The sequence below is a fragment of the Tursiops truncatus genome, chromosome 8, assembly GCF_011762595.2.
Source record: "Tursiops truncatus isolate mTurTru1 chromosome 8, mTurTru1.mat.Y, whole genome shotgun sequence".
NCBI lineage: Eukaryota > Metazoa > Chordata > Mammalia > Artiodactyla > Delphinidae > Tursiops > Tursiops truncatus.
Window position 1 is genome coordinate 60048863 of NC_047041.1, and position 15140 is coordinate 60064002.

Genomic DNA, 15140 nt, shown 5'->3' on the forward strand with positions numbered 1-15140 from the left:
TTGACTAACATAGAGCAATGCTCACAGACCCAAGGGGAACTGGCCTCCAGGACTTTCCCTCCCCACCCCACCCCCATTTCTTTTCAAAGACCTCAAAGAGAAAAGCCCCACTGAAATCACTGTCTCAGAACCCAAAAGCTAACATTTAACCTGGACCCTCTTCACGTACTTCAGAAATCTAAAAGAAAGCCACAGCTTGGTGTTCCTGTCACCCACCTAAGACTCCCTCACTCCCTGTTAACCCTGAAAAGTTCAGAACAAGACAGAAGAGAATGGGATCACCACCCTATTACTGTGCCCTTTCCTCCCACAGCAAAGTCTAGAGAAAAGTAGATCCCTCTTCCCAAATTTACCTACAGGCTCAGCCACAAGGAAAAGAGAAGGAGATGATCTTTCAGACCCCCCAGAATGGCCAAGGTCAAGCACTCACCGGAGGGCCCGAAATACAGCCTTATAGGAACACTCAGCAAGGGTGTCCACCAACCTGGGAATAGCAGGCACGAGGCAGGAAATGGCTCAGTCTCACTTATGAACCTTTGCCCTGGGAGAGGCAAAGAGGGAGGAAGGTGGGGGCAGGGATACACCTGCAACATCTACAGCAGACAGAGAGAGACCAAAACAACCTTCTAAGAACAGGTCAGTGAAGTTCTGAGGCTTCTCTCCCCCTACAATGGCTCTTCCTCTTACTGACGTAAGAGGCAGCGATGGGTTCTTACCCTAGATTCTGAAAGTAGAAAGATCTGATTAAAACTTCATAGTAATACAAAAGGGAAAAACAAATAAACAAACCCCACCTCATAGGAGCCTACGATCTAGAGCTCAGCTCAGACATATCCTCTCTGCCTGTCTATCCCTCAGCCTATATGTATGAGACAAATGGGTTATCAGTGTATGGTGCTAACTCACTCCCTCCCCTCTCCCCAGTACCACCTCTGCTTCTTGCAGGGATCTCCCCACCTCACTCCGGCAGAGCCCTCATAACTCACAGCGTGAACTCTATTGCACAGTGACTCCCCTTTACAACAGTAAATCCCCACGTCACACACAGCTTTCTCCACCCTTTTGCAGAAGGGCGACAAAGAAGTCAAAGAGGAGGTGAAACTGAACTAGATCCTAATGGATGAGGAAAGTTCACTGGGCAGAGAAGAAAAGGCATTCCTAGCAGAGGAAGCAGCTATTACAAAGATTTCAAGGCTCAAAAAAGTAACATGTTTGTCAGGGAACTGTGAACAATTTATTCAAGCTAGAACACAGAGAAGAGAGAGAGTGGCCCGAGATGAGGCTGGAGAGGTGAGTTGAGGCCAAATGATGCCATATTAAGGAATTTGGATGTTATCCTACAGAACACAAAGAGCCAAAAGTTTTTAGCAGAGGAGCTCCATGATCAAATTTGCATTTTTAGAAAGACCATTCCAGGGACGGATGAGAAAAGAGCAAGCCTGAAGGCAGGAGACTGTCTGGGGAAAAACATCCAGATGAGAGATGAGGAGGTAGTAAACTAAAACCTTAACTGTGAAGATGTAGCTGTGGAGATGAAGAAAACAGATAATATAAAGGGAAATGTATTAAGATTTTCGTGACTGACTACATACAGGGGGTGAAGGAGCAGAAAGATGGAAGATGACACTGAAGTCCTTGCCTGGATTGCGATATGACACACGGTACAAAAGCAGACTTTCAAAGCAAAGACAACGAGTTCTGTTTTGGACACGTTAACTGCGATACCTGTGGAGATATACCATAGATCACTGAGTAAATATGACTGGAACATAGAGAGAGACTGAGACTAGATACAGACAAGTAATCACCTCATTATGATATACTTTCATATTTCACATTCTCTCTCTCAACTGAAATTATCTTTTCATGTGTCCATCTCTCCCAACCAGATTGAAAATTCCTTGAGACTTCACAGGACCACATCTTATCTATCTTGTTATCTCATAAAATGTGAGCATCACAAGGGCAGACTATATGCTAAAGTATTTGCTGAATGAATAAATGAATTACTATACGAATGAATGAATTTGTCCTCCCAGCACTTATAAGAGTGCCTGGCACATAGCAGATATGGAATAGATGGTTACACACAGCACTCCAAGCATGTTTCTATCTCTACATCATCATCCACATCTATGTTTCATCTCCTCAGATCTACCACTCAGCTATATATATCATAAAGCAAAATCCATTATACTTAACGCACTACTATTCAACAAAGAATTCAGTATAGCAAACAGGAAGCTTACGAAACCCAGTGCTTTCTCCAGATCAGCCAAGAATTTGGACAGTCCCTAAGAACCATCGGACATGTGACTTGACTCACCTATCACTATCACAATGTGATCCAGGTATTATGTACACCTGTTCCTATGTTTTTGCCACATTATTAAACAAAAACTTCAAACCCATGTCACCCTCAAAGTCTCTTTAACCTCTTTTGGAAACAGAACAATTACAAATCATAGAAAAGACTTTTTTGCCAGGATAACGTCCTCCATGTCATCACAACCCTTCCTGTATATCACATGCTTTTTACTCCACATCACCTTCACTCTCTGTTACAAACTTTTTTTCCCCAAGTCACTGTCACTCTCTTGAGACCAAATTTTGGGTCCAGCTTTGCCACTTTATCACTATGTGGTCTCTGGCTCTTCGATTTGATTCTCCATCTATAAAATAAGAATTCCTGCCCTTGCATACTTCACAAGGAATCTATGTAATTCCCGTAAAATCTGACATCGCTATGTAATGCATGAATGCAATTTAGATGTCAGACAGTAATTCTACTGTATAAATGCATGCTTCCTCAACATAATTCAGCAGGCACACTATCATCACCCTAAATTCCTGGATTTCATGAACCAGTAGAAATAGATTTAAAATTTTTTAAATAGGATTGTTACTTTTTATTTTGGCAAATAGATCCGTTTTTTAAAACCCATCATCCGCTGGCACCATTACTTTACCAGTGAGAGAGCACTTTAATACCAAAAGAATAGGAAAGATAATTTCAGAATAAATTTATCTTTATGGAAAACTCATGTTCCGTATGTTGCCTTTCTCTCCTTCCACCTTGAATAGATAAAAAACTTTATCATGGACTGGCACTGTCCTTGGCCCAGTGTTCAGGAATCATTGTTCTAAACTCTTTCATTATACATGTAAGTTCTATAGGGGTCTGAACATCTGGGCAGATTGCCAAGGGTTCCACCAGCATGAAAACCTGTTCAGCCTCCAGAGAGAAGCAATGAAAACATACCATAGGACAGAACAGTTGGTTCTGAGGCTCAGACTCTAGAACAGAATGGGGACTTGGGCTGCCCCTAATTCCCAAAAAATGGTCTGGATAGGGAAGGTCTACCTCTTCCTGAGGTTGGGGGAGGTATCTGCTCTGTGGCAGACTGTCAATAGAGAGGAAATTTTGGTGGTGTGAAAGGACCCATTATCTGAGGGCCAACCCAGCTTTCTAGAACATTCAGAATTTCCATGTGCATATGGGTTGGCAGGGAAAAGGGGACCTGTAAAATGCTAATAAAGTGAACCCAATAACATGTCGTGGAGCGAGGAATGAACTGCAAAGGGACAGGAGAAAACTTTTGGGGGTGGGAGAAATGTTCAGTATCTTGAAAGTGGTGATGGTTTCACAGATGTAAACGTATGTCAGAACTCATCAAACATGTACATTTTAAATATGAGTAGTTTATTGTACATAAGTTCGCTTTTTTTTTAATTTAACTGTAGGAAAATGAAAGCAAAGCCATCCTGTTTGGGAGTCGAAATACAGCGTTGTATGTAACAAACCATATGATTTCCATGAAAGTAGAATTAGCAGCTGTAAGTGGTTAGTCCAATACAGGTGGCAACGGTCAAAGCCCCACAGCTCAGCACAGGTAAGGAGCAGCAGTGGAGTAAGGTTGCCCAGAAGCAGGTGGAAAGACAACAAACATAGGCGGTCATAGCCAAAAAATCTCCATGAGAGGGACCATCTTCAAGTCTGCAGTCCCAAGGAGGAACTTGAGGGAACGAGGGATTCCAATGATGACTCTGTTGAAGAGTAAGCCTAAAAAATGATTTCCATGATCATCGTTACTACTGCCCACGACGCTTATCATTTTTTGATCGTCCAAAATATGTAGAGCCCATGCAGCAGAAGAGCCAAGAGCACAACACTTCCACCCAAGCTGTCCTACTCGGTCTAAAACTACTGCTCTCACTGGGCAGAACGCTCCACTCAGAACCGACCTCTCACCTTTATCCAAGTCTCACAACCCTCATTCCTTCCCCCATGCCCTACTCTCAACTCCCTCCCGATTCACCACCAGCCCGCATGCTCCCGCCTTCGCCCTGTCCATTTCCCCGCCCCGCACAGGCCTCAGCCCCTCACTCTGGTCCCAGGGTTGTCCCTCACGCCTGCCCACAGGAGCCCCAGCTCCTCAGTAAATCGTGTTCACAAGTCCCTTCCACTTGGCCCCTCAGAAGGCATCCCGGCCCCTCATACAACCCAGCTCCTTACTTGCCCACTCACCCCGAGGCTCTCGCCCTGCTCCCCTACCTTACACACTCACACCTGGCCCCTCACCACATGCCAGCCCCTCACCCTGTCCCCTCACAACCAGGACAGTCACCAAACCCAGTGCCGTCATTCCCCAGCCCCTCTTCCCCTCTCACACGCCCTCCGGCCCTCACTTACTGTTCAGTCACAGAACTCCGACCCTGAGCAGGCCCGATCGCCACCGCGGTGCTAGGTGAGTTGAGGCCGCCATCGCTCCTCAGGCGCACCAGCCGCGCCCCGCCCCGCGCCACACGCAACCCGCGCCCCCGCGCACCACACGTAACCGCCCAGCGACGCACCGCTGGGCAGTGGCGTGCCAGCTCATTGGCTGGGCCCGGCCAAAGCCAGAGCGTTGATGCTTGTTTCCTGGCAACGGCAGAGCGCAGGGGCGGGGTCGCCGACGGCATTCCAAGCAAGGAGTACCGCCTCTTCCCCCAGGTTCCGCCCCCTCGCACTGAAAACCCCGCCCTTCTGAAGGACTCTGGCGTGTCATAGGGGAAGACCTCTGGGGAGGCGGAGGCCCGCGGGGCGGGGGCGGAGCCTGAGGAAGAAAGGTCGAACCGGAGGGCAGAAGGAGGGACCTAAAGAGCGACGTGACTTAAAGAGGCAGGGAAAGACCGGAGGGCGGGGCTTAGGACAGAGATCCGGCTGAAAGAGAGGCTAACGTGATAGGGGCGGGGTCACGGATCTTGGCTGTGCTGACCGTGGAAGAGGGGGCGTGGAAGGGGAGGAGATAACAAGAGGGTAGGCCTGAGGGGAGGAGTCGGTAGGTGGGCGGGGCCTGTGGAAAAGCAGAGCACTAGAGAGGGCTGACAGCGAGAGGTCTAGTTCCTTTTTTGCAGCATCAGCACGAACGGCTTGGATAGTACCCGGGCGATGACCGCCCCTCGTTGGCTCGCCAACACCTGCTGCCTTGTGATCTCTTGGGCACTATCGTTTTCAGTCAACCCAAGGAACATGGAGTAAGGTCCTCTTTGTCAGGCAGGATTCCAGATCAATTAAAACCAGTCTCAGCCCTCCAGGACCTCAGCCCATATTGGTAGACAATTGCAACGTAGTGTAATTGCCATCTTGGAGCAGCACTTAGCGTGTTATGTGTGTTTAGAAGATGAGGGGAAAGAAGAGCGAAGGGGCCTAGGGAAGCCGTCCAGGAGGAGGTGATGTTCGAGCAGTCTTGAGAACCAAGCAAGAGTAAGACTGAGAAATGGAAGTTTCAGATAAGGTCTGCAGTTTAGTTGCAAGTATTGTATCGATGTTAATTCTCCGGTTTTGATCACTGTGCTCTAGTTATATAAGATGATAACAAGGGAACATGGGTAAGGAGTTTACAAGGACTTTTATACTATTTTTGCAACTTTTCTGTAAGCCTAAAATTAATTCAAAAGGAAAAGTATTTAAAAAGAAAAAGAAATGGAAGTTTCAGCCCAAAGGATCAGCACATAACAAGGTGAGAAAGAATGGACAACATGTGGGAGGAACTCTGGAAACTATAATCAGTACAGCTTGTCTGGAGCCTAGGGAACGTGCAGAGGAAACACTGTGAGATGAGGCTGAAGACACAAGCAGAGGTCAGGTACCAGAGAGCTTTGCAGACCGTGTTAATGTGTTTAGATTTTTATCCTTGGGATAATAGAGAACTATAAAGAATTTTATGATCAGATTGATAAGGCCTAAATTAGAATAGTAAGGATGTAGAGAAATGGATATGTGGTTATTAGGTCACCAGGGCCTGATGACTGGACGAATATGAAAGGAAAATAAGAGGAAGGATTAAAAACTGATGCTTAGTTTATAGAAGTCAAACACAGGCAAAACTAAACTACAGGATTGAGAGCCAGGACAGTGATTTCCCTTGGAAAAGCGTTGACTGGAAGAGGACAGAGTGGGGCTCTTGATGTGAGTGCTGGTTCATGACTGTGTTCACCTTGTGAAATTCATCAAGCTGTGTACTTAGGAAATATGTACTTTTCTCTATGTATGTTCTGGTTACTATGCTGTGTAACAAACCATCCCAAACTTAATAGTGTAAAAAAATGGCCATTTTTTTTTGCTCACAGATTCTGGGAATTTGAACAAGACATGGCAGGAATGGCTTGTCTCTGTTCCCTGATGTCTGGGGGACCTCATCTAGAAAGTTCAAACGTGTGGCGAGTGACTTGAGGCTGGTGGCTGGAATCATCTGGAGGCTTCTTCACTCACATGTCTGATGCTTGAGCTGGGCCTGTCAAACAAAGTACAGACACCTGACTCCTCCTGTGGCTTGGGCTTCTCACAAAGTGGCAGCTAGGTTCCAAGAGGGAGCATCCTGAGAGGGAGCTTCCAGACAGTGAGTGTTCAAAGAAAACCAGAAGGAAGCTGCATGGACTTTTATGATCTGGTCTCAGAAGTCACACAACATCATTCCTGCTATACTCTATTGACTGAACAGCCACAAGGAAGGAGCATCAAAGAATTTGTGACTATTTTTGAAAACTGCCACAATGTTATACAATAGTAATAATAATAAATACTGGTGCTAGGTATTTTGGCTGATAAGCCAGAGATAGGGATTATAAGAGAAAGAGCAGATGGGGGAAGATAATGAGCTCAATTATGGAGCCAATGGGCTGAAGGTGACTGTGGAATGTCCGAGTGGGGACATCCAGACAGCAATTAGTGGTATAGGTAGGTCTGGAGCTCAAAGAGAGTTCTTGGGAGACGTTAGATGCAAAAGGAGATCCTGTGGGTGACCAAGATTGACCAGAGAGAGTTGGGAGGATGCAAAGAGAGGAAGGCCTAGGACAGAGTCCAAAGAAACACCAAAACAGGAAGGGTGGACACAGGGGCTTATGAAAGAGACTGAGAAGAAATAAGCAGAAAACCAAGATATTATGGTATCAATAGAAGCCATGGGGAAAGAGGATTTCAAAAAAATAAAATAAAATGTTGGAAACTATAGATGTTCCTTCCAAGAAACTCTCTGAAAACACAAATCTAGCCGTATCGCTTAACTGTGCAAAACATTTCATGAGTTCTTCATTGCCTTTAGATAAAATCCTAGCTGTATAACATGACTGACAAAGCTCTCCCTGAGCTGTCCTCTGTCCACCATTCAGCCTCATCTTTTACCACTAGCCTCTCAGGTTCACTACAAAAACCAAGTGATGTTTTCCCAGTCACCCATGCTTTTTGAAATCTCTATGCCTTTGCATACTCTATACACTTTGCCTGAGTGCTCTTCACTCTTCCATCTTATACTTGACTAATTCCTATTCATCCTACAGAACCCAGTCTCAATTAGGACACTTTCTATGTACTGTAATAACCCTCTGTGTACCCACCTAATGGAGTACCCATCAGACTGATGTGTAATTGCCTATCTACCTGACTCTTCCCCCCTACCAGACTGTGAGTTTCTGGAGGGCAAGGAATGTGCTTCATTCGTCTTTTATCCCCAATACTTAGCACAATATTGGCCTGGCACATAGCAGGTGTTCTGGTTATGACTTGTTGACTGAGAAAGATGATAGTAGTGAAAGGGACATCAAGTTGAGGGAGAATTTTTAGGATTTTTTGTTTGTTCTGGTATGGGAGGTTTAAGCATGTTCACAGAAAGGGAAAACTGAAAGAGGTTGAGGATGTAGAAAGCACATGAAATAACGGGTGAGATCAGGCATGAGAGGTAACAAGAAGGGAATGAGGGCAAAAATGCCACAGGATGGCCCCCATCACACTCATCCAGCAGGAAGGATAGGGTGCAGGTAATGGAAACAGAGCTCATATCTGATGTGACAGGCATTCTTTGTCCCTGGAGACTAGTTCAGCACCTGACACAAATGAGCCATTCAGTGAATAGTTGTTCAATGAATAAAAAATGAGGTGCAAGCAGGGGACTTGCACAGGGTAAAACAGAATGAATTTCTGAGCCTACACTGACACACAGGTCTCCTGGCTAGAGGGCCCCTGTGTAGTTCAACTTTGAGGAAGGCGGAGGGAGACGAGGCGTAGCCTTAACGTCTGAGGCATGAAACTCCACCATCTCCAGGGACCCCATTAGAGATGTTTAGTTGGGCAGGTGTAAGCCCAGGCCCTAGGAGAGGGGGCGGAGCGCTGGAGCCACACTGCCTCCACTCCTGCAGTAGCGGCTGGCCCTGGTTGTGTTGCTAAGAGCTTTAGAAGCCAAAGACGGAGGAATCGTACCTGGAGACCAAGGGCAGCTTGGCACTACCCCCACCTCCTGAAGCCACCTGCAGGCAGAGGCCCTGGGTATCTTACACCCAGGGACCAGGCCACAGAACCATGAGCCAAGACAGCAAAGTGAAGACGACAGAGTCCAGCAGTTCTGCCCCACCCAAGGCCAGGTGAGAGATCCTGGTCCCCTGTGTAAGATCTGTCTGCCTCACCAGATGGAGCCTGATCCTTCTTTGCTGCTTCCGGTCACAACCACAGCACTGAACGGTGAATAAGTGAAGCACAACTTCCCCTCTTGCTCAACAGGAAGTTGCTGCCTGTCCTGGACCCATCTGGGGATTACTACTACTGGTGGCTGAACACTATGGTCTTCCCAGTAATGTATAACCTCATCATCGTCGTGTGCAGGTTTGGCACTATGGGAAGGGCCTTAAGCAGAGACCAGGGCTAAAGAGTGAGGCCCAGGAGAGGGGCGGGTCCCTTGCACGGGCTGGTGTAGGGGCGGCGTCTATACGAGAGCCCAGCACTTAATGCTCAGCGGCTGCGGGAGAACACCTAACACACGGAGGGCGCCCTTAAGCCAGTCCTTTCTGTCCCTGCCACGCAGAGCCTGCTTCCCCGACTTGCAGCGCTATTATCTGGTGGCCTGGTTAGTACTGGACTGCACGAGTGACCTGCTCTACCTACTGGACATCGTGGTGCGCTTCCACACTGGTCAGTGAGTCTCAGGACTGACTTTTTTTCCATGTTCCCTTCCTAAAGAGAGCCTCTTAGTAACAAGAAAGTGACCCCCTCCCTGACAGCACTTTCACATGCCTCTATGTTTACGGTATCCCTGGGCTCACCCCAGAAACCCTGGAGCAGGGTTAAGCCGGCCCCCACCCTGTCCCCGGTAACTGTCTCCCTGGCCTGCCCTGGCCTGCCCACCCTCAACCTCGTTTCTGGAGCAGGCAGATGCCCTGACTCCACCCTATATCTGACACCACCCACGGCGGCCCCCACTTCCCCCACCAGGATTCTTGGAACAAGGCATACTGGTGGTGGACAGGGTAGGATCTCGAGTCGCTACGTTCGCACCTGGAGCTTCTTCCTGGACCTGGCTTCCCTGTTACCCACGGAAGTGGCCTATGTGAGTCTGGGTCCGCACACGCCCACGCTGAGGCTGAACCGCTTTCTGCGGGTGCCCCACCTCTCTGAGGCCTTTGACCGCATGGAGACCTGCACAGTTCACCCGAATGCCTTCCGCATCGCCAAGCTGATGCTTTACGTTTTTGCTGTCATCCATTGGAACAGCTGCCTATACTTTGCCCTGTCCCGGTACCTGGGCTTCGGGAGTGACGCCTGGGTGTACCCCGACCCCGCGCAGCCTGGCTTTGAGCAGCTGTGGCGCCAGTACCTCTATAGCTTTCACTTCTCCACGCTGATCCTGACCACCGTGGGCGATACGCCGCTGCCAGACCGGGAGGAGGAGTACCTCTTCGTGGTGGGAGACTTCCTACTGGCCGTCATGGGTTTCGCCACCATCATGGGTAGCATGAGCTCTGTCATCTACAACATGAACACTGCAGATGCAGCCTTCTACCCAGACCACGCCCTGGTGAAGAAATACATGAAGCTGCATCACGTCAACCGCAGGCTGCAGCGGCGAGTCATGGACTGGTGAGGATGCTGGAGTTCCAGACCAGGACAGGGAGAGGTGTACTGGATAGAGTCTGAGGAAGCTGGCTGGGTTCTTGCTGCCTGGTGGGTCAGGCAGGGCATTCAGGATGTGGCTCATTGGAGGGTTCACTGGGTGGGACTTGGAAAAGGATTTCCTCCACTAATTGGATATGGACTTAGGGCGAGGGGTTGGGTAAAAGATTGACAGGGAGAGGAATTCATACACAAGGAAGGATAACCCAGAACCCAGGGAATGGGAACTGCCACCACCTGGTAGGACTCAGAAGGTCCTGGAAGAGGTAAGAGGGAAAAGCAATACTCCTCAGGGGATGGCCAACAACAAGATGGTTGACTAGGTCGTGGAGTCCATACTGTAGGCTGAACAAAGGGAAGTGTCACCAAGTTGGGAACCTAGAGCAGAGGATCACTAAAGAAGATGGGGCTTGGTGACTGAAGTAGATATCAGTGATATGGTACAAGACATCACTGAATGGTGGGTGAGTAGAGCCTGACAAGAGCTAAGGGGTATCCTAGTCACTGTTCACTGGTGGAGGCTTCCAGGCCCTGGGTGAGGGAGAAGCTGTCAAAACATATCTCTGACCAGCAGGTAGTGCATTAAAGATGTTTATCAACCAACTGTCAAGTATTCCCGTGACCCCTGTGAGAACTCGGTGTGGTTGGGTTCTTGGCCGAGGCCGAGCTGAGAGCCCTGATGGAAGACGTAGAGGGAGGCATGTAGCGGGCTGGTGAGGACTGATGATGGACCTTGCCCCCAGGTACCAGCACCTGCAGATCAACAAGAAGATGACCAATGAGGTAGCCATCTTACAGCACTTGCCTGAGCGGTTGAGGGCAGAAGTGGCCGTGTCTGTACACCTGCCTACTCTGAGCCGGGTGCGGATCTTCCAGAACTGTGAGGCCGGCCTGCTGGAGGAGCTGGTGCTGAAGCTGCAGCCCCAGACCTACTCACCAGGCAAATACGTCTGCCGCAAGGGGGACACTGGCCAAGAGATGTACATCATCCGAGAGGGTCAGCTGGCTGTGGTAGCCGATGATGGTGTCACTCAGTATGCTGTGCTTGGTGCAGGGCTCTACTTTGGGGAGATCAGCATCATCGACATCAAAGGAGGGCACGCCATCATTTGTTCCGGAGACAGGGCTAGGGGAGGGGAATGGGGACAGCAGAACCCCATGCTGAGACCAGATGGTACTTCAGAGCCTGCAGATTAAGGACACTTGGCCCTTGCCTGAGCCACTAGAGGGCTCAAGAGAGAAGCAGGACAAGGAGGGTCTGTTCCCTGAGAAGAGGCTGTGCCAAGGTCAATGAGCAGCGTGGGTCCTTGGAAGAGAGAGCAGACCTGCTCTGTGGATAGCCACCCAAGGCACCAACAGATCCATGGAAAGTGCAGAGATAATAACAATCAATAATAATAATAATAATGGTTAATATTTGTTGCCTGCTTACTATATGCCTTGTTCAAAGTTCTCCACATGTACCAACGCATCAAATTCTCACAGCAGCTCTATAAAGTAGGTACTATTATCCCCATTTTAAAGGTAAGGAAATCAGAGCACGGAGAGTTTGGGGAACTTGTCCGAGGTCACACAGGTAATAAGTATACACTCCTGGGAACAGTACAAGAAACAAATATCTCATAGCCAAGTGGAAAGGAAGGTAGAAGGAAGGAATTCCTATTTATTGCATCAGCTCCAGTCCAGGCCAGGTACTGCACACTGGCTCATTTGTTCCTCCTATCAGCCTGTGCAGTAGGAGTTGTTATACCTAATCATGGGTAAAGACACTGAGGCCACAGGAGATGGGAAAGACTGAAAAGGGCGTGAGAGCACTGGATGTGCTCTCAGTCTGGGGATCCCACTCTCCAGTTGTCCTAAATGCCTCACATCTTCCTCCAAGGACCCCCTCAAGACCCACATCTTGTATGTAGTCGGCCACTGTTTACCTGACTTTGGACAAGTCACTTCCCTCTTTTAGGCCTCAGTTTCCTCACCTACCCAAGAGGGATGATATTAAAAACCCAAAGAGTTATTTGGGAGGATTAAATGAGCTATGAGTGAGGCATCCAGTGCAATGCCTGGCACATAGCAAGAGTTCAACAAACGGTAGTTCCCTTGTCCCTTCTAAGGTCCTTCTACCTCTGAGACGTTGCAGCATTCAGACGAACCTATCTTCCCACCCACCACCCACCACCATCTTTCTAAAATGCAAATGACACCATACAGTTCTCCTGCTTGAAATATTTCAATAGTTTCTCACTGTCCTCAACACAAGGTCTGGACTCCTTGCCAGGGCTACGAGGCCAGCATGACCCGGCTCTCTCCATCTCTCCTCACACCCTGAACTTCAGCCTCCCTGGACTGCTTCCTGTATTCTGTAACCACCTGACTCTTTCCTAAGTCCATCCCTCTGCTCGCCTAGCTGCCCTCCCCACCCCCTCCCCTAGTTACCTCCTACTCAGTCCAGGCTTAAGTTCCTCCAGGCTTCCCTAAATTCTCTGCCTTACAGCTTGTCAGGGGCTCTTTGCCTATCTTCCCACAGTACCAGATGCACATCTACTCTGCATTGGCTTTACTGTTACGTAACTATCCCCTTAAATGTCTAAGTCCCCTAGACTGTGAACTCTTGGAGGCAGGTCACTGATACCCACCCAGCACAGGGCCCAGTCCCTACCCAGTACTCTACTGGATGAGAGAATTAATGAGGCAGGAAGAGAGGCTTGGAAGCACAAATGTGCAAGTGGGGGTCCTGGTTCCAGAGGGAGATGCCCCCTCACGCCCACCCTGACTAACCTCCCACATGTCTGCCCGTGGCCACAGGGAACATGTCTGGGAACCGCCCTACAGCCAACATCAAGAGTCTAGGTTATTCGGATCTGTTCTGCCTGAGCAAGGAGGACCTGCAGGAAGTGCTGAGCGAGTATCCACAGGCCCAGGCCGTCATGGAGGAAAAGGGCCGTGAGATCCTGCTCACAATGAACAAGTTGGACGTAAATGCCGAGGCAGCTGAGACCGCCCTACAGGAGGCCACGGAGGCCCAGCTGCGAGGCCTCGACCAGCAACTCGATGATCTGCAGACCGGGTTCGCACGACTCCTGGCTGAGCTGGAGTCCAGGGCACTCAAGATCGCCTATCGCATCGAGCGGCAGGAGTGGCAGACTCAGGAGTGGCCAATGCCTGAGGAACTGGCCGAGGCCGACCATGAGGGCGAACCTGGGGAGGAAACGTCCAAGGATGGAGAGGGCAGAGCTGGCCAGGAGGGACCCCCAAGCCCAGAGGGACCCCATGGCCATTCCCCAGACCCCCACCACCGGTTGAATCCAGAGTTGTAGGAAAGCCTGCCTGCAGAAACTCTGCCATCCAGTCTGCTAGGTTACAGAGATGGGAGTGAACTGGGTGTGTAGATGCACCGCCTAGAGATGCAGGAATATAGCACACATTTACCCCCTGCTCACGCAGTACACACACACACACACACGCACGCACACACACACACACGCACGCACGCACACACACCTATGTGCATATATCCACACTGGTCGTGAGACGGTGAAATCCATATAAAATGCTCTGGAGTTCCCCTTCTCAGAGCACACATGCTTTCTCACATAGATACGTCTTATACCCACATCATATGTGCACATTCAGTCACACACCTCATAAACACGCATATACTGAGAATCACACATCAGTACACACAGATGCCTTCCACAGGTTTGCACACACTTGTGAACACACAAAAGTACTCCCATAACCCTCTCCTTCCAAGATATCTTTTAAATGCCCCTCCATATGGGAGGTTCACAAGTGTACCCTGCAAGTAGCACTTCAATAAATATCTGCTTCCTCACTAAGCATTTATGGGGCTGATGGGAAACATCAAAGCCAATGTGGTCCAGGATGAATTCTGTCTGAATTCTCGGTTACAGGGGAAAGGGGCACAGGCTGTGTAGAGTTGTTGGGCTGGATTTAAAGAGGCGGGAGTACCTGATGAATCAAGAAGCACTGAGCCAGGCTTCCCTGGTGGCGCAGTGGTTGAGAGTCCGCCTGCCCATGCAGGGGACGTGGGTTCGTGCCCTGGTCTGGGAAGATCCCACATGCCGCGGAGCGGCTAGGCCCGTGAGCCATGGCCGCTGAGCCTGCGCGTCCGGAGCCTGTGCTCCGCAACGGGAGAGGCCACAACAGTGAGAGGCCCACGTACCGCAAAAAAAAAAAAAAAAAAAATGTGCACACGTTTTCATAGACACATTCACATATACACACTGACCATTGCATCTCACAGCAGAGTTTGTGTCCTCAACCTCATGAGCTCTGAAGGGTTTGATCTAGCTTAGTAAGCCAGAGGAAATACCTCTGCTCCTTTTTCCTTCCTTTGGTTCAGCCCTGGAACCTGAGGCCAGGGCTACCTTGCTCTCGGGACTGATTCCAAGGGGAGAGTATTTCCCAGAACTACTCAGCTGGCCCCGTCCTACCATGCTGGTTCTCAGAGCTGGCCTTTGTCCTGTCAGAAACCCAGCCCTCCTCCTCTATACATTCCAAGATATAGGGTGGAGAATAGAGACTAGGTGGAGTGGAATATCATGACTGGGGACAACAGGAGATGAGTGTTTGGGGAGTTTTGGAGAAACTTTTACATACTTAGAAGAAGGTCTGCAGGTTTGGGGCGGAAAAGTGTCATAGGGTCTGTGGAGCAGAGTCAGGTGTCATCTCTGAATCAGGTTCACCCTTGCCACAACTCTAG

The 15140-nt window shown here is 49.2% G+C and overlaps 2 protein-coding genes across 8 annotated transcripts in view; one reads left to right on the top strand and one right to left on the bottom strand.

The window, feature by feature from the left end:
• Positions 1–10260, bottom strand: part of FHIP1B (FHF complex subunit HOOK interacting protein 1B) — a 26678-nt gene extending 16418 nt beyond the window's left edge. For 4 of the 7 annotated variants that reach the window (XM_073808556.1, XM_019948118.3, XM_073808558.1 and 1 more), the window contains exon 1: positions 4694–4850. The gene's annotated coding sequence lies outside the window, so the exon portion shown is untranslated. Of the gene's footprint in view, positions 1–430; positions 551–4693; positions 4852–10121 lie in introns of those variants that run through there. The other 3 variants (XM_019948115.3, XM_019948114.3, XM_073808557.1) reach the window with 3 other exon arrangements.
• CNGA4 (cyclic nucleotide gated channel subunit alpha 4) lies at positions 8834–14479 on the top strand. The gene is given in 7 exon segments (XM_033861701.2): positions 8834–8895; positions 9032–9133; positions 9333–9439; positions 9740–9769; positions 9772–10384; positions 11161–11528; positions 13220–14479. Coding segments are annotated over 7 exon segments (1794 nt in total). The 3' UTR covers positions 13732–14479.
• Positions 14480–15140: the final 661 nt, after the last annotated feature.